Source organism: Malurus melanocephalus, unplaced genomic scaffold (assembly GCF_030028575.1).
Source record: "Malurus melanocephalus ecotype Western Australia unplaced genomic scaffold, MMel_1.1 scaffold_432, whole genome shotgun sequence".
NCBI classification, from domain to species: Eukaryota; Metazoa; Chordata; class Aves; order Passeriformes; family Maluridae; genus Malurus; species Malurus melanocephalus.
In genome coordinates, this window is record NW_026623664.1 from 476649 (window position 1) to 499303 (window position 22655).

At 41.3% G+C, this 22655-nt stretch overlaps 1 protein-coding gene across 1 annotated transcript in view; it reads right to left on the bottom strand.

Moving 5' to 3' along the window:
- Window positions 1–22655, bottom strand: part of TGFBR2 (transforming growth factor beta receptor 2) — a 59068-nt gene that overhangs the window by 15647 nt on the left and 20766 nt on the right. Inside the window, exons 2-4 of the mRNA XM_057380012.1 lie at window positions 16378–16549; window positions 14544–14734; window positions 1242–2041 (exon numbers count right to left, since the gene is read on the bottom strand). Coding sequence (XP_057235995.1) covers window positions 1242–2041; window positions 14544–14734; window positions 16378–16549 — 1163 coding nt within the window. The remainder of the gene's footprint in view (window positions 1–1241; window positions 2042–14543; window positions 14735–16377; window positions 16550–22655) is intronic.

The window sequence follows — 22655 nt, forward strand, 5'->3', positions numbered from 1 at the left end:
TGGGCGATGACTTTTGGAGCCTTTGTTTTGCTTAGAATAGGGTYAGTCTTCTGACTGTCAATATGGTGTGACTTCACTGAACTTTAGAGATCTGGCATGCTGGAAAGAAATCATATGTAACTGAGTGTTACATATATGCTGTAGTGTGTAGTATTTTAAATATGTTTGTAATATTTTAAATATGGCCCCACTGGTTAATATGCACTCCTGGCTCTGCTTAATAAATCTTCTAAAAATGAGATCAGGACAGTTAGCTTGTTATTGCTTTTCAATAACAAGACTTTCAAAGGCAAATCTGCATTTGATAAACAACAGTAAAGCTCCTGTGAAYTCGACAGAGCACTACTAACTGAAGAGATGTCCCTGAATGTGCTCTAAGCAAAAATACTAGTTCCRTGTGAAGTAAAAGTCAGTATAAATGGACAAGCTGTGATGTGACCTATGCATAAAAATATAAATATAAAAATACACATATAAATATATGTATAATTAAACTATTAAGAATTAATTAACAAATGGTCTGAATTTTTACTATGGGAGTTTTCATTAAAAAAAACAATATTTTGAGATGCATGCAGTCTTCAAAGCATTCACTAACATTCCACTGGCATCCCTGCCAAGTAGATGAGTACTATCCATGCTCCTTAGTTGAAAAAACACAACAGGGCAATTATTTTTATTTGATATTCTTGTATTTGCTTACATGTGGAAAATGTACCATAATGTTAAAGAGATTTTTTTTAMATTTTAAAATGATTATTTAACTACTGATTTTGAAATTAAAATCACTTTTTTGTCCTCARCCTTTTGAGGACACATGACTGACTTCATATGTGCTGGGGAACATTAGGATTCAGACTAGTCACACAAAAGTGTAATGCCAAAAGGCATGAAAACTGCCAAAACATCACAGCATGAAGCAGATCCTTATYGTATTTGTGTGTGTGTGTGTGTGGATTGCAGCAGCACCACGAACAGTTGCTAACAAGCTCATTCACGCTTATATAAGTGAGAGGATGGTTGCATCATATACCCGTGCAGCTCTCCAGTCATAACAAAACTTACATTGCACTTCTCTCATTGTYGCTTTAATGTTTAGAGCCTCCTTGTTTACAAACACATTCACATAAAYTTTTAAGGATTTTAAGTCAAAGCTTAAGGTCTTTTCATCTTTTCAGYCCAGGAACTGACAGCTGGCAACTGGTACATTACCCTCCCACCCCTCTGACCTTCTAACTCACCTGTCCACTGTTGGCCAAGTCATCCACAGACAGGGAAGGGTCCAGCCTCAGGGATAACCCAAAGTCACAGAGACAGCAGGTTAAATCATTTTTCACCAGGATGTTGGAACTCTTTAGGTCTCTGTGTACAATAGGTGTTTTGGGACGACCACAGGGTGTGTGATCACTGTGCAGATGTGCAATCCCTCGGGCCAAGGACCCACCCAGTTTCCAGAGGTCCTCCCAGCTGATAATGTGCCGTGTGAGATACTCCTGCAAGTTTCCTTTAGCATGGAAGGCAGTGATCAACCAATACTGTTTACCAAGATCCGTCTTACGCTCCTCTGCTGTCAAGAACTGCAGGATGTTCTCATGCTTGAGGTTTACATCTGAAAAAATGTCTTTCTCAGTTTTCCAGGAAGCATATTCTTCATAGGGGAAAATCTTGACTGCCACAGTTTCATACTGCTCTGATGTGTTTTGCTTCAATTTGGCTTTATACACTTCAGCAAATCTTCCTTTGCCAACAACGATGTCCAGCTCAATGGGCAGCAGCTCTGTGTTGTGGTTGATGTTGTTGGCACAGGTAGAGCTGATGTCTGAGCGGTCATCATCTAACATAATGGCACAGACATCACTGCAGTCCTTATGCTTCTTGGGCTTAACATTCTTCTCCCATGCCTTGTTGAGTTTCCTCTTCTTATGAGTTCGGTAGGCATAGAAGATAACAATCACAGCAACAGAAATCACCAGCAATGGGACAAGACTTATGATTGTGACTTTGGAAATTTCATCTTTCTCCTCTGGTTTATGAGGGTCATCTGTAAAGAACAGAAGGAAGGAATATATGAAATTACTTAATACTTTTACGTGTACAGGAGGTTGTCAATGATTATAATTTTTATCCAGAATGCAATACATTATCTTCTCCAGTAACAGCAAATAATACAAATTTTCACTGCTTTCTTGCTTCAAAATGTTGTTTTGTATATAGACCTATGTTTACTAGGATTTGCCTGTCTGCTTATTTTGTAAAAAGCCAGAACTGAATGAACAAGGAGCTAAYGTAATTAAGTAGCTTTGTTCTTCTCTCAGCCTTTTAATACACTATGGATGAAACCTTCACTTTCATGAATATAACAGTCAAAGTCTCCTGTACTTTGTCAATGTACTCTGGATGGAATTCCTCCTTTAACCACKAATTACTGGAACACATTAATTTTTCTATAAATAAGTAGAAAATGAAGCCTGTGAACTCCCACTTGCCCAGTTATTACTCCAGATCCAGAATAATTTAGTAGGATCCCTGTAAAGCCACCTTCAGGAAGTCTGTTCACACACAGTATRACAATATTCAGGCACAACATGTATGCAAGCATACAGACCTGAAAAACAAAACTCATTCCCATGCTTTGATGCATGTGAAAGAGTGCTGCTAGAACAAATTCAAACACCTGCATGTAAACAGGCTCAGAACTGTCACCACCCCTTCCAGGTATTTTTGCATGGATGTCTGTGTTGAAACACTTCCTCTGTGTGTTCCTTGCTGGCTGTACACTGGTTTTCTGCTGTAAAGAAAGATGTGCACTCCAAACTGCATACYTGATGCAGTGCACACCCCAACATGTTCTTAGGGGGAATATACAGGGAATAGAAGAACACGGTTGTGTTCTGGGAAAAATGTAGATTATTATCCTAGAGGTGAGAGCTGCCCTGTCACCTATAAAAACTAGCTTCTATTTCAGTTACTTCTTAGGGAAGATAAACAGTTTAAAAGGGAACAGTTTTGTTCCAAAAAGAGATTAAAGGAGGGCCAGGGTTTATCTGAACCTGATTTGATCGAACACATGGAAGTTTACTCGCTCCGTCTCTTTCTTACTTTGAGTCAGATAAAATGTACTGTATTATCTTTGCATGAGGGAGGGGATTATTTGGAAGGAGTCCTGGGAGCCCAACCTGAACAGACTAAAACAACTGAAGCTGCAGCCACAGTGAAGCAAGTGGCTTGTGTTGGCAGCACAATGCTTGGGCGGATGCTTACAGCCATGTCATTGACTCAGGCTCTRTGCATCAGGCCAAATAAGTCAATGTGGAAAGGAAAAGTTTAATAAGCTCTAAAGGGAAGCTGTTASTAACTACATTAGCCACAAGCCTCTGTTTCCCCTACTCTGTGCCTCTCAAAACAAAGGCCAACAATGCTAAAAGGGATGAAGGAAAAAAGTTTACAATTAGAACAAGCAGTACCTCTGACCCTCCAATTTCACTTGTAGTCACTTCTACACTGTAAACCCACCTGGCAAGCAGCAGGAGCCATCAGCTATTCAAAGGCAGGTGATAGGACATCTGAAAAGTATATTCTTTTTATCTGGAAAAAGGCTTGAATCCTGAACCAGGATGTGCTTCCTCTGTTAGAAAGGTTCATCAACCAGATGCAAGCGAGTAATTGAATCCCAGCCTCTCTCATAGGGTTTCAAGGAAGAGGAAGTGCCTTTCTAGCTCTGTCATTCCCAGCCCAGCATAGGTCAATGACATGCACTAGCAGTACCTACAAAGAGTGTATTTCCTCCATTGATGCAAAAGAACATTTTAAGGCAATCCCTCCTTCCAGACCTATGCAAACCACAAATCCTTATTCTCCAGTGATTTCGCTTGACAACAAAAAGTTAGTAAAATTAAAAATTATTAAATTTTAAATCAAAACAAGACTTAAAAGTTCAGCACAGATTAAAGGCAACTCTTCTGCTTTTCAACACATTGAAAAGGGGAAAAAACCTCTGTGTTTTTATGGCTTTTAYGGGAGGAATATATTTAGAAAGTCAAATGTCACTGCCAGTAAATAGATTTGCATTGCTTATTCCCATGTGCATTCTTTGCTTTTAGAAAACCTTCTTTATTAAGAACTTGGCAACACCCTGGTGGAGGAGAACTGACTGCATTGTAGGATGGCTGTTTTGGAGTTTTGGCTGCAAGCAGGTCACAACTACATGACAAAACTATGACCTGTAACAATCAGAGAAAATAATTTTATTGAATATTTGGGCTTCTGTTTTGCTGGTTTTGGTTTGTCTTGGTTTTTTCTTGACCACAGAAAAGTGCTTGAAGTTTGGACTCTGCTCTTGAACATAATATGTCATCTATATCAGATGGTATACTGTTTCACAAAGATGAACATGTTTCTTTAGGGCCTTTTAGGCCCTTTTTCTTTGCCACAGAGCCACAATTTGTAGACCAGATATTTGAAATACAAATATCTTTCAAAATGAGTGACAAAAGGCCCAACATGTATTAGCTGTCTCTGAAATTGCTCCCCGTGAGTCCAAGCAGTAGGAGGTAGCTGGGTGCATGTTCAGCTCTAACTGAGAAGAAACACCCAAAGTCCCTGCTCCTTTATTGTGTGAAGATCTCTKATCATTCCTACAATGTCCTAGAGCAGGCTACATTATTTTGCTTTACAGCTGAGAACTTTCTAGCAGAGTTCATAGCTCCTTCAGCTCTTCCTCTTTTTGCACCAGATAAAGCTCTGCTTGTGGTGCAGGGGGATTTCTGGGTAGAAGGGAAAAAATGTTGATGTTGCAAATGTTACTTGAAAAAGAATGTAAAAAAAATTAATCAAAGCAGAAGCTGAGCAGTTTGGCCACTTCCCTCTGAGCACTGTCTCATCCTGCACCCCTGCTGCAAAGTGGCACATCCTCTTTGGTGGCTTGGAGGAAGCAGGGAGGCAGGGGGTGAGCAGCATACAGCTGCACATCCCCACCTAAAGCAGCAGGGACAAAGGCTGGCTGTGTTGATTTTCAGTATTTGAGACACGAGGCAAATCCCACTCAGCATCTGGGAAGTGCAAGAATGAGCACACATCAGGGAGAACTGAGTGTCAGGACTCATGAGGCTGAACTCTAAGCTTAGGAGGGGACCAAGCTGCCTGGCAGGAGAATTAGAGAGGATAGCCAGAGCAAAGAGCTGGTTGCCCTGAGGCATGTCCCGAGCAAGTCACTTCTGGAACTGCTTTTGATTTTGATATGAAGAGAATCAAATCAGTCATTCCAGCACAAACTAAGGATGGGGTAGAATTCCCTGTAGAATCTGTGAACAAAATCAGGGCAGGATCAAAATTCAGAGCATAGCTGCATGTTTGCACAATGACTAGCCAACACTTTATGGCTTGACTACAGAAATCTAAGAATAAATACTTTCATTTATAAATAAATACCTATGACTGAAACCTCTTAATTAAAAAAAAAAAAAAGGGAGTGCAGCTTCCTCTTTCTGAGCATCAGAATGAGCAAAACCTGGCTGCACAGGCAAGCAAGGAAATGGTTAAATGAAACAGCCTYTTATGTTTTGCAAACATGCTCCTAAATAACTTTCCCCACCCAGAACTATTATTTGGGTGGATCAGTCCTTTCTTAAGCTTCAAAAGAGCCTATTAATATAGCATAACAATAGAGAAGTTGAGCTAAAAGAAAGCTTCCTGTATGTGGTTTAAACTAAGCACAAACCATCTGCATAACCCTTAACACTGCCTAAGCCTTGAGGGAATAGGTCTCAGGTGCCAAGGAAAATGGAAACACTGTACAGACCCTGTTCTGTCAGGGAGCTTCAAARCTCAAGAGCCTGCAAATTCTTTACCTTTGTTTGCATGCCTTTGGTAAAACTTCGGTGTCACTGAACTTAGGAAAGAGCAAGTAAAACAATGGCAATGAAATGAGGACACACACTTGAATGGCAGGGCAGCAGAATGCCCAGCCAGGACTGACAGAATTACTTCCTTGCTGTCTGCTGCTCCTGTGAGCTCTAAAGTGCTGCCTATTCAACTGCTAATCAAAGCCACACAGCAGGGAAAGAATATATTTGATATTAGCAGAACTCAAATATATTGACACTGATGTATTACAAGCCTGTGCTGTGCCTTAAAAATTCCCAGAGTTACAAAGTCACAAAACATGGTCCCAGACACAGAACTGTGTTCTAGTTATTTTGCAAGATCCCGAGACACAAAGCAGCCCTTTTAGCTGACTGAAGGAAAACTCCATTTTGTAGAAATTCTGAGGTTTYAAAGTTTGATTTGAATTCCACACTGGAATGAAAACCAACACTTTCTGAATGCTTTTGCCTGAACAGAATTTCTGTTCAAATGTTGCARTTTGGCAAGAGATGTATGTGAGTGCTGAATCCCCAGCAGTGAGGGGACCAGTATGGGTGGGGTAAGGGAGCTTCAAGTTCAAGACCTTCTCTGTTTGAAACAAGGGACTGCTTTTYACAAAATGGAATTTTAACCTTGCATGTGTAGTGAATTCTGAGCAAGACATTAGGTAAGAAAATAGGGGAAAAATCAGCCCATCTCTTGTACTTTCTGGATGAAAAGTAGCTCCATTAAATGCTTCACTTTCAGTGACATRAAATTTACTCTGAACAGCTGTTTGGGGTAATTTAGTTCATCTCTACTGAAGAATYCTCAAGTGGGAATGAAATTCTATAGCTCATTGTCTTATGTACCYTCCTGATTTTGGCCTTTTTAGAATTAAAATGGCTTGGCAATCTTCAGCAATTTGTTTTTTTGGTGGGAAATGTTGATTTTCAAAACAGAAACTCTGCTTCTGACATTACTTTTTTTCTGAAACCCTTATTTTGAGGATAAAAGTGGTCTGAAAGTTGATCCAACTTTTTAAAAACTGCTAGTTTTACAGGCATTTTTGGGGGGCGTTGTGGATGGGGGATAGGGAGCTTTTTTACTGGGGGTGGAAGGTGTTTCCTTAGGAAAATGGTTGATCCCGACACAAAATACTTGGTAATAATAAAATTMAAATGCCRCACCTCAAACTAACCTGCATTTTTTTTATCATGATAGTTTCTTGGAAACATTTTAATTTTTCATACTTGCTGGAGATGATTTTTTTGTTTTTCAATTTAATAGTTYTGTTGTGCAGGAAATCGGTTCCACCCCTCCCTCAGCTCTATGCTGAACAAACTGATGGCAGAAGACGGAGATTACCAGATTTTAAAAGCAGAGTGGGCTCTACCTAGCTATCCACTGGAAAATAAACCCTGGCATTTCTTACAGAGTTTCCKAAAGGTTGAACTCCTTCAACAAGTTCCTGTATTTGACAAGAGCTTTTTTTGGACTAGGTAAACCAAGTCTGTCAAGGCCGGTAAGTCATGCCTGAGCTGTATGTCTTCGTCTTTCAGTCTCAAAAGGATATTATGGGGTACCCAAAAGAGGGTATCTCTCTCCTGCAGAGGCACTACCTGCAGTAGCTGGCAGGTCTGCCTGGCCTGCTACAGAATCATGGAATTGTTTACGTTGGAAAAGATCTCTAAGACCMTTAAGWCCAACTGTAAACCCAGCACTGCCAAGTCCTACACTAAACCRTGTCTCTAACTGCTACATCTACAGTTCTTTTAAATAMAWCCAGGGATGGTCATTCAACCACTTTCTTGGGCAACTGTTCAAATGCTTAACAGCCCTTTTGGTGAAGAAATTTTCCCAGCTATCCAATCTAAACTTCCCTGGTACAGGGAGGCCATTTCCTYTTGTCCCATAGCTTCTTACTTGGGGGAAAAGGCTGATGCCCACCTTGCTACAACCTCCTTTSAGGGAGTTGTAGAGAGCAAAAAAGGTTCCCCCTTAACCTTTTTTTCTCCTGGCTAGACAACCCCAACTCCCTCACCCACTCGTCATGGGACTTATGCTCCAGACCCCTCCCCAGTTTTGCTGCCCTTCTCTGGACACAATCCAGCACCTCAATGTCCTCTGTGTAGTGAGGTGCCCACAGGATTTGCGGTGCCCTCACCAGTGCAGAGTTCAGGGGGACAATCACTGCACTGGGTGTGCTGGCTCCACTCTTCCTGCTGCAGGCCAGCATGTCATTGGCCTTCTTGGCCATGTGCTCTCACTGCTGGCTCATGTTCAGCCACTGCTGATCAGCACCCCCAGGTCCTTTTSCTTCAGGCAGCTTTCCAGCCACCCTTCCTTCAGCCTGCAGCATTGCATGGGGTTTTCATGACCCAAGGGTAAATTCCAGCTCTTTGTGCCCTAAGGGTTGATTTAAAGGTGTGAGAGGTCATTCACTTGCTCAGTGGGGTATTTGGCTGCCGAAATGTCGCTCTGCAGCCATCAAATGACTGGAAAACCAGACCCAGCTCTCAGAGCACCTAATGCATGTCATTGCCAAGGGCCATCACTCATATCTTTTCCTGAAGGGTAGTAAGGCAAAAGTATGAGCAATTTTGAAGACCTGTGGCACACCCACTGCTGCTCTCCCCTGGAGGCCAGCAGCTTTGCCCTKGGCACATGACTGCCTAGGGGATCARGACYCGAGACTTCTCTCTAAYGCCCAGGGAAAATCCCCYRTTACATGACCCAGTTATGCATGTTACATGTTGGAAGAGTCATGCGTRCACATCTGTCACTGGATGGAATGGCTGCATCTTAGTCACAGGGGTGGGAGGCAGGCAACTTGATTGCCTCTGGGTGCCTTGCTTCAGCAAAGAGGCTGGGCAGCAATGACCTAATGGATATTTCATCTATTGTAAGCAGAATTTCATTTTTCAAATGATTGCCAAGTATGCTGTTCAGCACCCAGGAGGCTTAAGACACTCTTAAGCTCCAAGACAGAACAAATAGTTTGTTGCTGTTTTTATTCCCTCACTGCTGGCTAGAAAGTGTAATTCCTTGGTTTGCTGGCACAGCACCCATTTGCTTAAAATCTCCCACCCCCTGAATGCATTCCCTTCTTATCTGTCCCATTCTAACAGGTCACTTCCCTGTGTGCTCATGGCATCTCTCACACACTTTGACTTWTGTAGCTGAGCTTTCCTACTCAGCAATACGAAAGCCAACATATTTTAACTTTACATGATGTGACTGAGTTTCTGTGATACATGGCTCAGTTATAGAGCTTGGGTGTCGGCTGCTGTTTGTTGGTGGTTTTCTGCAACAAATCAACCTCTCCAGTTTCAATATGTTCCAACAGATGCCACACATTAACCACTATTTTTATTCTCAGCCTGAGTTTCACCCCTCCAACCTTTCCCAAAATATTATGTTGCCAGTGTTAGTTACAGTTTGTTTCTGTCTGTAATTATTAAAGTCTCTTCCATGACAACCTGATAAAAGGTTGGCCACATTCCCACACTTATTAAGCTCTCAAGTGATGCAAATTGTAACAAATATGCCAAACAGCCTGGAAGAGCACTGCCTAGTTTGTTTTTGCACAAATCTGTAACTGAGCATGGTTATTTTCCTAAGAAGCAAACAATATAAATAATACAGAGYAAAACAAAATTTTGGCTTCTTTAGCCTCTTTTCATTCTATTTCCTTTCTATCCCATTAAGAGAATCAGATGTTCAGCATTAGGCAGCCTCTCCTTTGGTTACACACAGCTGCAGGCACTGGGTGGGACTCTTGTGCCTGCAAATACCTAAGAGGAAACACAGAGAACAAAGCCAAAGTACAAGCAGTGAGAGGCTCTGTGCAACGTTATGTAATGTTACTGACCTCTTTTATGGGGCAGCTGGAAGACAGTTACCTTCTGAACATGTTAGTTGGATAACAGAAAAAGAGATTAATGAAAGYCTTTGTTAAAATTCACTTGGAAGCAGTCCAGCTGTAATCATCTCCCTTCTGATGTTCCTTGAGCACCGGACAACTCATCAYGTGAGTATTTATGGACTGGTGACTGCTTCTGCACAGATCTTAAGTCTGCTCTTAAGTTTGAGATCCTCCTATGCAGTCAAGTAAAATCATTAACACTGTGACTCTAGTAAGGAGAGGAAGAGGAGAGAAAGAAAGGAAAAGACAGGGACAACATGTTAGAGACAAATGAGAGATTTGAAGTTCAGGACACTCTAAAACATTATCCATATCTCCTGCAGTCTGGGCACAGGACAAGGCATCACACAGGCACGCTTGTAGTGGTTCCAGGCAGCAGAGCAACACCAGCTCTCCCAGGTAACAACCACACACAGTGAGCAATCACAGCACTTGACTCACTGCAAATCCATAGGCTGTAATTGGTTCAGGCAAATGACTCAGCCACAATTGATTAATCAAATAGGTATGTCTCGTACACTCTCAATTAGACAACTCTGTAAGACCATCATCAATATGAAGTTTTTTAGCAGCACAACACACTCCCTCCCTCAACATACTTCTCTAATTAGCTTCATTATTCTTATAAACTCTTGTTGACCTGTCAGTCATCTCCATCACTGAGGTTTTGGTATTTTTCAAGGCAATTTTCCAAGGTTCAGAGTCTTTGCCAAAGGTTTCTCCATATTTGGGTGTGGTGGGAATGCCCAAAATAATGACCTCATCTTGTGGTAGGTGAGCAATGAACGCAGTCTACCTGAAAAATCCCACAGACACCTTGGTTGCAAGCTGTGTGCAGATTTGCATAGTACGGCAAGAGACATAAAAAGTGAGGATAAAAAGTAAGTAACCATGTAACTTATTAGAATRAAACAACTACAACCCAAAGAAAGCTGTGTTAAAATCCTGGTTCCAACTTTTGAGTTCTATGCACTGTTGCTTGGATTTGAATTTGGTGCCCAGGATAACAGCTGCTTACATACTGACAACATACTCGAAGGATTTGTTTTCTTGTTTGCAGTTTCCCCTGCTGATTTGCATATTGCTGAATGACAGAGTCTGAATGAGCTGCACAAGAGCAAGGACTTGCATGGCACAGCAGGTAGGTCATGCACTAAGTAACATGCAGGAATCCCATTTTCTTGTCTACAATGAGTACCTGGTCATCTCTGTCCATGGAGAATGGGTCAGATGTGGGGCCAGAAAGTTCTGCCTGGTTCTGCCAAGTTCTGCTTGGTCCCTTAGGGTAAACAAGGCTCGACTTCAGTCAAAGAACTTGGGATTGTTAATAAAAYCCGGCTTTGTTAGGCAATTGTCATGTTGCCACTGGCTAATTCCAGAGAGGGTGGGAGATGCTGTGGTGAAGGGAAAGCTGAGGAACAAACATCAAGGGAGGACTGGGACTGTGCAAACACCTACAGACAGACCTGGTTCATCACAGCGGATCAAAGTAGRAGAAGGTAAAGCGAGATGCAGAAGATCCATCAGACACAACCAGACAGCGSGGAGTGAAAAATAGTAGTCTAGTCCTGCGCTAATTTTTTCCATGACAGAAGGACCAGGCCTCTGCCTGCCASCTAGCCAACTTCTAGCCTCCCAAAGCCTTTTAGCCCTGATTCTGGCTAACCTTTTCCAGTGGTTTTGCTCCCTGTCTTTGCCTTCTGGTAACACTGACATTAGATTTTTGAATAAATAATAATTRCAAAACACTGGCATTGAGTTTTGCTGTGAGAAGCATTTTTCCACCACAGGGGTGTAAGCTGCATGCCAGTCACCCACAATTTTGTTTGGCAAAAAAAAGAGCGGGATTGAAAAATAAACACAGAGTAGTCAGATTTACAATGGTTACCTGTTTGCTGCGTGTTATTTTTCCAAGAACTAGAGAACATCGTTTAGAGTGATTCTGCACTCAGTATTTTCCACCAGCTGCCTGTGGCCTGAAATGCCAGGGATCTGAATCAGGGTCAGCCCCCTGACATAGCAGAACTACAGAAATGTTTGGGCACATGTCTGATTGTGTCTTATTTATCTTGCAGATTGGCAATTTAAATGAAAATCCATACAAGAAATAGGCATTTCACTTTTATGTAATGACTTCAAGCACTTCTAAAGTCAACCATGGGTGAGTCACAACACCTCCAAYACCCAAAACCTTTAGATGTTTGTGTCTAAAAATGGAGTGAGGAGACTTGCCCTTCACAGTCAAGACTGGTGCAAGCCAACAGTGCTATAAACCAATCCTTCCATAAGCAGTAACAACTCAGCTGTGAATCACTGGAATTTAGTGACTAACCTTTGGTGGAAATTAGAACTTCTTGCCTTACCCACCATTTTCTCTCTTACCTCAGAAACACCAGGAACAAACTAAATCTTGTCTGTCTTAAGTGTGCATACAGGAAGAAGAGGTGAAACACTTTTCATTTATAGCAATAGCTTCAAAGGAAATGCTGTGATTAACATGAGAAAAATTGCAATATTTTTATCTCAGTTTCTGCTAATAGATGATTAAAATCACTGTCTGATCAGGATTTTTTAGAGTAGTTCTTGTCTGCTTTCTAAAACTATAGAATGTGCAAAACCACTGCAAAACAAATTCTTGTTCTGGTGCACAAGAAATGTAGAGGAAAAAAAACCTCAAGAACAATGTACAGAATAGATCTGGATGACAGTCATTCCAAAGGCAAAATTATTACAGGCTATTATCTAGTTGTCTGGAGGAGCCATGGACCAGCTGGCTGTGATGTTCTGCTCAAAGTTAAACACAGACAGGAAACCGCATGTCTGATACTGTAAAAATCGTTTGTCTTCCTGCCATGGCTAACCAGGCAAGCAACCCAAAGGGGCTGTTTTCATTTAAAAGAAACACTAATCCACAACAATAAAAAAGGAATGACAGAGCCTCAATTCTCCCCCCTCCTGACTGGAGTTAATGCCTGTGTTTGTGAATGAATTGGAAATGTTACAGAGTGAAGTTTTACATTACTTTAATTTTTMTCTGTAGTTATTCACTTAATACATACGAATGCAGCACATGGTTTTCATGAGTCACCTAGAGCGCTCACAGCACATGACCTAGCAGGAAAAGCTCCACTTGGAAGAGTGAATGGAATTAGGGTATAAAGACTGGGTTTAAACTTCTATGATTCCTTTTAGGTTGCTCTGGAAGTGTGAATGGACTGCAGAGTTGATAGGAATGAAGGTATTGGGCGTTGAATTTCTAGAACAGTTTTCATGACCATACACACCAAAGACACACATTTATCAGAGATTGCATTCAGTTACATAGCTCCAGGATAAACAGCTGTAACGTGACTAATTCATAACAAATTAGCCAAAATCCACAAGGGTGTGGTTCATGTCCTACAAAAACACTAGARAGCTGACACAGAGCAAGATCTCTTCACTGGGAACACGTTCTCTTCAGTAAAATCAAGGCAATCTGTTAGAGTTGGGTGCTGGGTCTATCACCTGTGCTCACATCAACACCAGTATAATTCCAAATCCTCTAAAGCTGACGTAGGTAGGGGTTGTTCACACAGCCACGTACAAGCAGTCAGGTTGTCTGGTTTGAAATCAAGCTTGGGGAAGGGATGAGTAAGACAGAGATGACGAGTGGCACCAGATATGGATAGCCTGGACCAAGGGATTGAAAGACTTGCTAGCTTGCTCTTGGCTAATTTGGTGTGGTTTTGTGACCTAAACTAGTTAGCCTTCTTGGAGGCTGTGAGAGAGAGCTACAAGTTGCTCACATAGTTGTACATCTCTGTGCAGTCACACACCATGTTTCCCAGGAGTGGAAACATTGTCCCAACCCTCCATTACCCAAAGTAACAAGCACTCAATTATATCCTTTTCTGAGGAACTTAGGGGTGATGGGGATGGCTGTGGTGTGCCCAASTGTGTGAGCAGGAAGTTCTCCATAGGAGGTCTCACGCTTGCTGGTGCCAGACCTGACTTTTCCTCAGTAAAGGAATCACAGGAGGCTGGAGAAAATAAAGCAAGGGAACTGCACACACCCACCCATGCACATCTATGTGTGCAGCACCAGTACTGTACACGCCTGTGCCGCCTTCACTTATTTTCAGGGGCCTACTAGAGCTCATGAAGTAGAATGGGAACAGGTTRTGCACTTGTGGTCTGGTCCATACTCACATCTCCCTGGTTTAACTCACACACACTTGCTTTGCCGTAGTAGATGTGAGAGAACATATTGCCCAGAGAACAAGCGGAGCTACTTCACACCCACCACAGGAGGGGTGCAGATGGTCAGTCACACCAGAAAAAMCGACTTAAAATTCACATCCTATCAGCTTACCAGTAACATCTGTATATGCAGATAACACACTATGACAATACAACTTTTTAGAAGGGAAAAGGTCTTAAACACAGCATTTATCTCTAGTTCAAATTCGATAATGTAATTAGCAGGTGTTGCATTTTGGCATGTCAGCAGAGCAACTGTAAGAATCTTGCTTTCACATTCCATCAGCCTTTAAGTGCAATGCCTTGASCTGAATCTCAGACTTACTTCAAACTGAGGACAGCCTGGCAGGAAGAAGTACCCTCTGAACACAGAAAAGAAAGGTTGAGATTTTGCAAGGTTCAAAAGAGACCAAAATAGCATCTGCCACTAGAARTTTTCCCCCACTAAATGCAATTCCAAAGGACATTGGTACAACACAGTTAATATTACTTGCAAGGAATGTAGGAATTCAAGATAAATTRTTAAACCTACCTGATGTAAAAATGAGCATATCATTGCATTCTTCACCTGTACAGGAACACATGAACATCAATCCCCCGTCATCCTTCTTTTCCCTCATCAAACACTTCTCTGATTTATAGTCATCCAAAACATGACCATACAGTGTTTTGTCGGGATCGTGGCATATTGTTTCTAATGTCACATTTTCATCATTCTGTCTCCTAAAAATGAAAAGGAGAAAATCGAAATCTAAAAAGGAGTATTTTACAAAGGGAGCAGACAGGACTGCACCTGCCCAAAATTTGCCTCTTTTCAGAATATAAATAGCATTTAAAGAGCATCATATGTTCTTCACTGTCTTTCCTGAACRGCGTAAATTTGGCTGTGTCTGGGCTTCTCACATTTGTATAATGGCAATAGCTATTTCTATATCATATTGCCGCTAAGCTTAGAAGAGTGCCTCTGAAAATCTCACTTAGAATTATTCAAATTAATGCTCAATGAACTGCTGTGAACTTCAGAACATACTTTTGGTYTTTGTGGTCAGTGAGCAGACAGTAAAAATCTGTGGGAAATTATGAGAAAAACTGAATGATTTCCTCAAAATCTGAGGAATTTCTAGTGAGTTGGCCTTTTCCTTTTGCTTTTGAAGCCTACAATCAGCACAGTTTGTGCATGGAAGAAGTGATCCTTATATATAAAAATCCCTCAACCAACCAAAAAAGACCCCCACCAAAACACCAATCATAAAATTGATGCAAGTTAGAATTGCCTCACAGTCAGGCAAATATTTACAGCTGACAATCCAGACCGTATTCCTGTATTTTGTCCTGGTCCACAGATTTAATTTCATTGACAAAAGACTCAAAGGCAAAAAAACACTTCACAGTGTTTACTTGTCTTTTGGGTAAATGGTCATGAAAAATCCAGAATTTATCTTAAATTGTACAACAGCCCCTTTTTATGGCAATAGACACTGATGACTTACTAAAGAAGCATAGGATAAATATGGAACACCACACTGGACTGATCCTGAACTGAAGTACCTACTTCCAACATCTCAAGTCAATGGACATGACTAATCCCTCAGCTAATGAAGTAGTTATGTCCCTCTGTAAGTGGTTCTAATTATTTTCCTAAATCGGCAGCAGTGCTGCAGACACTCAGTTCTGTTCCTTTAATCCAGTTATTAACTCATTAAGAGCATTTCTGGTTTTCTTTGGCAAGACTGGATTCCCATTTATGGAAGAGCAAACTCTCAGTTTTTACATGGGAACACAAGCTTAAAGCCAATAAATCCCAAAAAAGTATTACAACTCATTTTCATAAACTCTTGATTTCTTTGAACCTAGACATAGGCTATATAAAAAGCATCATGCCTACATCAAAGTCTCTACCTACACAGAAGTTTTTTCCTATTAAGAGGAAGTATTTCTACCTATACATGGCAATAAGCCTCTTGTGATAAATCTACATAATCTAGTTCACTTGAAACCTAAGAGAATTGTCTTTGTTCAGCAGCTGTCACCACAATCCTCGCTTGAGCCTCAAATCTGTTTCTGCTCTAGAGTGCTGTGGGTGGATACAGCTTAATTGTTTGCACAAAACCRTGCCTCTATTCCAACAGCTTAAGCTGGAACAGAACTGTTTTAGAAGAAAAAAAGTCCCCAGAACATTTCATATAAGAATTGTTAACCTCAAGCAACTCTTGGTATGCTGGGYACAGATATGAGTTGGAAGCGAGACAGCAAAGCCTGGTGAGGTAGCAGGGACATTCTGAATATCAGAGCAATTGAAGAAAGGACTAAGCAATGACGAATGAGGGTGTTGCCCCTGTCCCCAACTGTATGAAGAAATAACTTACCATATAGCAACACAGACTTCACTGCTCTCCTCACAGATAGAAGTGATGTTGCAGTTGCTCTTGCACTGATGCTGGTTTGAGCAGGTCGTTACTTTAATATCACAGAATTTGCATAGGTTTGACATTTTCAGTCCATTTTCCTTATTTCTGTCTACAGGTGATGTAAATTCAGCTTAAGAAAAAAAAAAGAAAAGGAAACTCAGTAATGGTAGATGATCAGATTGCATTATTGSTTATTATGAAGATAAGGTTTTCATCAGCAGCAAACATTTCCTCCTACCTTAAATTAGAAAATCTTTGATCTTTACAGATACCAATTTTYTTTACAACAAAGTAAGTGCCAGGGTGCCAAGACCAGGTTAACCAAAGTGAATTTGAAAAGTGAAATGAACTTCTCTTGACTTCGGAGGGAGTAAAAGTTGTTTTGCAATTTGCAGAATCAAGTTTTTCCCAAGACCAGTTTGCACTGAAGTAACTCCTCTGCAATCACCTGTTTGCTTATCTGTCCCCCATGCACAGCACTGCATCATGGTCTGTGTGCCGAGGTACTGAGGGGTACCATAGTGAGAATGCAAATTATGTGTGTGACATCCTTGTAACATGGAGCAGGGTGAATTTTGCAGTTTTGTCTTTACTAAGATAAGGCCTAACCTAGGTGCCATCCCTAATAAGATTGCTGCTCACACAAAAAAACCACAGAGCTGGAACAGACTTTCAGCATAGGATGGATGGTCTGCCAGAGGGTGTGGGTGAAACCATAGCTGGAAATGCAACAAGGCATCTGTGCAGCTCATGCAATCTACTACCGGAGTGTTACTGGGCTAAATCCAGGGGACTTGAACTCAAACTAATTTGCAATGACAGCCTGTCCTGTAGATGTCTACTTTGGCCCAACAGCTACTTTTCTGCACCCAGAAATTGAATAATTACATGCTTACTGGTTCTGAGTCTTAGTACTCACCATCTGCTTCAGTGAGGCAGCAGTAAGGAAAGAAATATTTGTACCAAAGTTTGAACTTCGGGAAACTTACATTTAGCTCAAAAACGATTTTGAAAAGCTGATGTAACTACAAGGAACAGAAAACGCTGACATAAACTTGTTTTTAGAGCTAAAACGAACATGCAACTATCTGAAATGGAGCAGACAATCAACAACGGTTTCAGTCTGACTCACTTTGCAATGTAGTTGGRAAAGTAGGCTGAACCACTTTAAGGAGATACTGGGCTCACATGCAGCACAGCCCCACTCCTGCAGCCACCTGTGTGTTAAAACTGTGTTCATGTTGCTTTCTGTGGCCAAATGCTGCTAGTCAATCCGTAATAAGCAACCGGGGATTTGTAATTTCCCCCTCTCTACTCAATTAGCTGAGAAATCAATTTTTTCCTTCTAGAACTTCACTTTTTACTACCATTAGCCTATTTTATTGCAGGAAATAAATATACATGATTTTTCCAGGAGGAAATAAAAGGGCCTCTCRCTAACATTTTCAATCGATTTCCAAACCATTGTGAAGGACTGAGAGAGAAGTCTTCCCTCTTCATCCAAACCACACATCCTTCTGATCATGAGCGTATTCTCGTACTGACCTGAGGTTTCTGATCTAACAGCCATGGTAATCAGTGGCAAAACCTCCAATGGTTGTAATGCTACAGAAGATCCTACACGGAGGGGCTGGTGAGGATGAGCTCACTGGGTGTGGCAGTGTGTTCCCCRCTGCTTTTGGCTCAAGCAAGAGCTAACAGTGGTGGTTGTGAGGGCTGCACCTGGCCTAAAGCCGGCCWCTGGGAAGACAGATAACAACACAATAGCTGAGGGTCATAAAACTTGCTCAACAGCTGAGGGCTACTTGAGCATGCCAACCAAAATACAGCTGGCATGCAAATATTACTGTAAGTCAATCATCTTACTCCATAAATAGGGAACAGCCCAGGGTCTGCTGAGCTCTCCTGCACAGCAGTAGGCTGCATGCCAGAATCTCCCCTTAAACAAGGATGCCTCTCAAGGTTGCTCCTCAAGGTTGACAGAATTCTTATTCCATCAAATACTCAGTAAGTGAATTGTGAATAAGCATGCTGAAACTTTGAAATCTTAGTTAAGTGAGATAAAGGATTGCTTGTGCATATATAATCCTTCAGACCTAAGTTTCCTAGCCTGGACACAGGTCTGGATCCAGCTGCACCTGGAAATGGCCTGAGAAAGGGATTTAGAATGCAAAGGGGTCCTTTCTGAATCCTATGGCTCAACATAAGGGTGTCTCTGACAGTTTTGTCTCACCTTGCCCTCTATGCAGCAAATAATCAAGTGTATCTTGCCATCAAAGCTGGTTAGAACAGTGTTATGTTTACTATTGAACTTCGTTAAAATAAACATTGCTATTTCTCTCTTCCAAGGTAAGCGTGTCACTCCATTTGCAACACTGGGAGCACACACTTGTGTGGAGAATGCTGGCAGTATATTATGGGCTGGCTGAATTTTAAGCCCCAGGTAAACATTTCTTGCTCTTAATTATATGTGTCGCAACAACTCCCTGAAGCCATGTAGAGGAACAAAGCCTCATTGAAGWAGGTGCGGTAGGAACTCCAAAGGTCTTGAATCTTTTGTTCTATTAAATACCTGTTAACATAATCCTCATTATGGGAAATTGCACATCTGTTYTGGATGGTGCTTCTTTCCACATGGTGAAGAGAAACTAAGAGCTGCATCAACATATCTAAGTTATAGTAATGACTGAAACAACCTGATAGTGAGGGACTGTCCCTCCACCCAGAAAAAAAAAACAACCAAAAAACAAAAACCCAATCTATGGTCCTAAAAGCCTGGAAGAACAATAGAGACAAATGCTAAGGGAGAGGTGAAGCACTCTCTCAAATTTGCACAGGAAAGCTGTGGCAGGGGGCCAAGCATCTCACAACTGAGCACGGGGGAAAGGCATCTGCTGCTCGAACGGGAAAACCTTCAGCTGCATCTACGCTTCTTTCAGCTCTGAGCTCACATGGCAGCTGTATCACGATGGATGCCTCTGCCATAAAAATGACTCAGTTCCCTCCAGTGCCCACAGCACCGGAGCCAAAAGCCGCATGAAGGTGGGTCTTTAGGTAAACTGTTTCRAGAACATKGCATTTGTTGAGAGAAAGGGTTTGGTTCCTGTGCTGTCCCCAGCTGTGCCAGGTTCTGCCAAGGCTCACCCACTGGAACAAATGAATGAAACTATGTTTGGACTTCTTCCAAGGAGCAATCTCCAAACCAAACTACTTGACTTAAAAAAAAAAAAAAAGAAAAAAAAAAAGAAAAAGAAAAAAAGCCATCTGTAAAGCAGCAATTCTCCCCTGTAAGGTCACTAGCCTTAAGTTTGTAAGGTAGGCCTTAGTTAATCATTAGCAACAGTAGCAAAAGGTTGGGCAGCTAGGACCAGGCAATATCTGATCAGGTTAAATTACTGTCAAAAGCCAATGGGGTTTTGGGACTTCCATAACTGACTACTCTTGTATTTTTTTCCCTGAAATTCCGCTAACAGAGGCTGACAGTTCAGTGACTCTCTGTTCCTGCCTCTGGCAGTTCCAAGTCCTGGACAAACTGCATAGGTAGACAAATTTTATTCCACGCTTCAACGTTTGATTAAAGTGAGACTGCAGTTTACTTTCCCTAAGACTGTCACAACACCCTAGCAGGTGTTGATGTGTTGTTCATTATTCCTCCTTGGCCTTGCCCACTGCAATAACCCACCTAGCTCCAAACTAAAGCCAAGTTTGACTTCTTCTACCTGAATCTGAAACCACACTCTGCAAATGGCCTGAGAGGAAATCTGGAGTCAGATATGGACTTCAACATCACCCTTTGATCACAGCCTGCTATTAGACTTGGAGCACTTAAAAAATCTGAAAAGATGGATCTCCTACAAATCACATAAACTCACACCTATCTTTAATCAACAAATTCCTGCCTGGAGGATGACAAATTGGTAGGATTCTTCCCTAGGAAAGTGTATTCACTTGTTCCCTGAGGGGCCCACAAGCAAGGAATGGTTCAGGACCAGCAAGACTGCTCCTCTTCTGGTAGTCACTTAAATGTTCATCTCTAAAAATATTTGACTATTCTACTGCAGACTTCATACTGCATGAGCCAACTCCTCAAGATTTTATTCTGTTAAGACAACCAAAGTCACTTGAACACTGTGGGCAGAAGAAACCTTTGATTTTGTATGAAAAAAAAGGATGTTAAAAAGTCAACAGAGAAATCACAGATTTGCACAGGTGAAGGAACCCATCCCAAAATGTGTGCTTGTCTCCTAAAATTTGAATTTGCCATCAACTCTCTAAAGTTAGTTTTCTTATTTTGACTTCTACAGGAAACCTAATTCTAGCTTTCCTTGCTTCTTTGTCCATGGAGAGGGCTCCAAATAAAACATTGCAGTTTCTTGGCTGGGAAGCTTTCAACCAGCCAGTTCAGCAGAGATCAGCCACTGTGGTTAAAATGCATAGAATATGTAGGCCAACACGTGGAATGAGGTAACACATGGATTATATTCCAACACATTATGGAAGAGACGCTGAAGCACTGACATAAGAAGTGTTCATTCCATGGATTCTGGTAGAGACAGGCTTGCAGGACAACACTTCTCTTCTATGGATCACATCTGTATTTATCTTTTCTCGGCAGATCATAAACAGGACACCTCACCCAAAGACTACTGAGTGGCTTGAAGTTGTTTGCTTTGCATTTGTTGTTCGTAAATATGTAACTTCTACTGAGACCTAAGGTTGTAGTTGACTTTTCTCTTATTTTCTAATCTCATTCAGAATTCTCACAAGCTAACAACATTTAAATGAAGCCCAAACCAACAAGGTGTCTTTTTGGAAATATCAACACTGGAAAACCTTTTATGTCTTACGAGGCATTTCAGAAGTAGACCCGGTTTCCCTTACTTCTRTCTTGTAAAATCCTGTCACTGCACTTCTACTTTCTCATCCAGTTCTCTGGCACATTTATACTTACAAAACAACAGGCAGATAACATCCCCTAAAAAAAAAAAAATTGCTGAGACAGATGTTGGCATGGGAACTCAACTACTCAGCTGCTGTGAAATTCTTCCATCTGATGGGAGAGACTTCACGATTTCACTCCACTATATCATGGGAATCTGCAAGGAGGAAAATCTGCCTTTATCAGCCTTGATGCAGATTTTCCCTTTTCTCCCAAGTGCATAGCTCCATGTCATCATCTATTTGTGTTTGGAAAGCACAGTAGCAACCATGAAGAATATCCCAAATGTATTACCTTCTCATCCAACAGAAAGGCATCAAGTTTTGCCAGGAACAGTGCTAAACACAGCATGGTTTCTGTTTTGACTGCCATTCCCAGGACATGATCTATAATCCCAGTGGAACTTTGACAGTTGTGGAGGCACTGCCAGCTTCATTAAAGCGGAGAGGTGATGGTTCAAAAGCACATTCTTTGCCTTACAAATATTGATGAATTAATTGCAGGAGTGAAGGAGTCGAGGAAAATGTAGGATCTGAGCTTTGCTTTTAAAACCTGGATATATATCCTGATGGCTACTCTTAATTATACGGATTATAATCAGTGTGGTAACACAAGGAAGTGARGACGGAAACATAATCAATCCTAAAGATAAAAAAAATCATGAGTTACAAAATCACAAGACTGGGCAGACAGATCATGGAAATAAAGGAAGGGAAAAACACAAACAACCAAAAAGCCCCAAGCAACCAAAAAAAACAACTACTGAATTCTTCATTACTTGCCATTGCTGGCTGTACTCTTAGGAGTGCTTTTTGAGACACGTTTTGAAACTTTGGCCATAAGAAGAAGGGTTGGAATTAAAAAAAAGAGAAGATAAAATGAAAATAAGTCATCAGAATCTAGGAGGTTGATCTTCAAGGTAAGTAGCTGTATTGTAYTACTCATCATAAAATCCTACAAAATACTCATACAGTGTTGCCAAAGGAGATGGCAACACTGCAGATCACCTAGTAACTCCCATCATAACACCTTCGGGATAACCYTATGAAATATGTATTTTCAATTTTTCAGTTGCAGCTGCCATTTCTAAGCTTAATGCCATCTGAGCTGAAATGAGTGTCACTCAAGTACATACTCCTAAACTCACCATGTGAGTATGATCTCACAACGTTCACATTGTCTTGGACCCCGCTTTGGGCGCAGTTCTTTACCTCAACTATGAGTTACCCCAGCAGGGTACAGCACTTTTATGCTTTTGTGACATTTTCTATTAAGATTAACAGCAATTATTATCAAG